At 48.9% G+C, this 1,181-nt stretch overlaps 1 protein-coding gene across 1 annotated transcript in view; it reads left to right on the forward strand.

Annotated features, from left to right (window-relative positions):
* Positions 1–405: 405 nt before the first annotated feature.
* The window catches only part of TEOVI_000058700 (Trypanosomal VSG domain/Trypanosome variant surface glycoprotein C-terminal domain containing protein, putative), a gene marked incomplete at both ends in the record, with an annotated part of 1,203 nt that continues 427 nt past the window's right edge, over positions 406–1,181 (forward strand). The window contains one exon of the mRNA XM_067223968.1: positions 406–1,181. Coding sequence (XP_067080069.1) covers positions 406–1,181 — 776 coding nt within the window.

Here is a 1,181-nt window from a genome sequence, read left to right on the forward strand (position 1 = left end):
GCAGCGAAGCCACAGCGCTACGAGACCAACAAAGATTGGGATACAAAATGGAAGGAATGGTCGCAAACGGCTCAAAGGCTAAAGGACGCTGATGGCATACAGCAGAAACTCAAAGACCACAAACTCCATTCCAGAACAGTCCAGCATTTGGCAGTAGCCAAGAAAGCGGTCCTACAGCTAGCCGATGAACAATCAAAACTTGCAGCGGAACTTCAAAGGATAGAGGACACAAAGAAAATCCTAACTAACGATCAGCTAAAAGCAAAGATAAACACAGCTCTCTATCGCGAAGACGTCGACACAGAAAACACGCTAACACCTACCAAGGTATTTGACGCAACAACCAGCAGCGACCGAAAAGGCAACTGCGACGGCACGGCAAAGGGAAACAAGGTCAAAACAGTGATGGCAGCGCTAGTGTGCCTATGCGCCGAGGATTCAAGCAACGGCCTTGACGGAGCGTGTAGCAAGCAACTAACCCTGACAAACCAATGGACGTCAAACTCTCAGCCATCAAACGTCCTAATGCAGGAGCTAAGAAAGCTCTGCCCAAAATCTGCGCCCAAAACACTAACAGCTGACAGATTGGCCGGGATAATCAGCAATATAAAGGCTCATTTCATCGGCGTCCCGACAGCCACTGTCTTAGGTAAGCTGGATACGGGAGCAGACTGCAGTGGTTCTGCCAACAGCGGGCTCTGCCTCAAGTACACGGACGTCCACCTAGGAAGTACCAACACAGTAGACGACATCAGTTGGATAGCTGCTCTAAACCAGATAGTAAGCGACATAAAAAGCCACGAAGAGACCGTGGCAGAAATAACCAACATCGGCAGGCAGCTAACCGCAAACACTGAAAAAGCAGGAGCCTTTATCGCCAACTTAGAACAGTACATGCAGGCACAAGCAGCAGTAGACACAACAGCGCCCCACAAGCCCGCACAAGCTCAGGAAAGCGATCAAAATGCAAAAAATGCTTGCGCCCAACACGGTTCTAACCAAACCTGCACAGCAAATAACTGCAAATGGGATGGGACTGAAGAAACCAAAGGAAAGTGCAAACCTAAAGATGGGGAAGGACAGAAAACTCAAGGAACAGGAGATGGAGCTACAGGAGAAGCAGCTACAGGAACAACAAATGCCGAAGGAAAAAAGTGCTCCGAAAAGACAAAGCAAGAGGA

The sequence above is a fragment of the Trypanosoma equiperdum genome (genome assembly GCF_001457755.1).
Source record: "Trypanosoma equiperdum strain OVI genome assembly, contig: ctg_201, whole genome shotgun sequence".
NCBI lineage: Eukaryota > Euglenozoa > Kinetoplastea > Trypanosomatida > Trypanosomatidae > Trypanosoma > Trypanosoma equiperdum.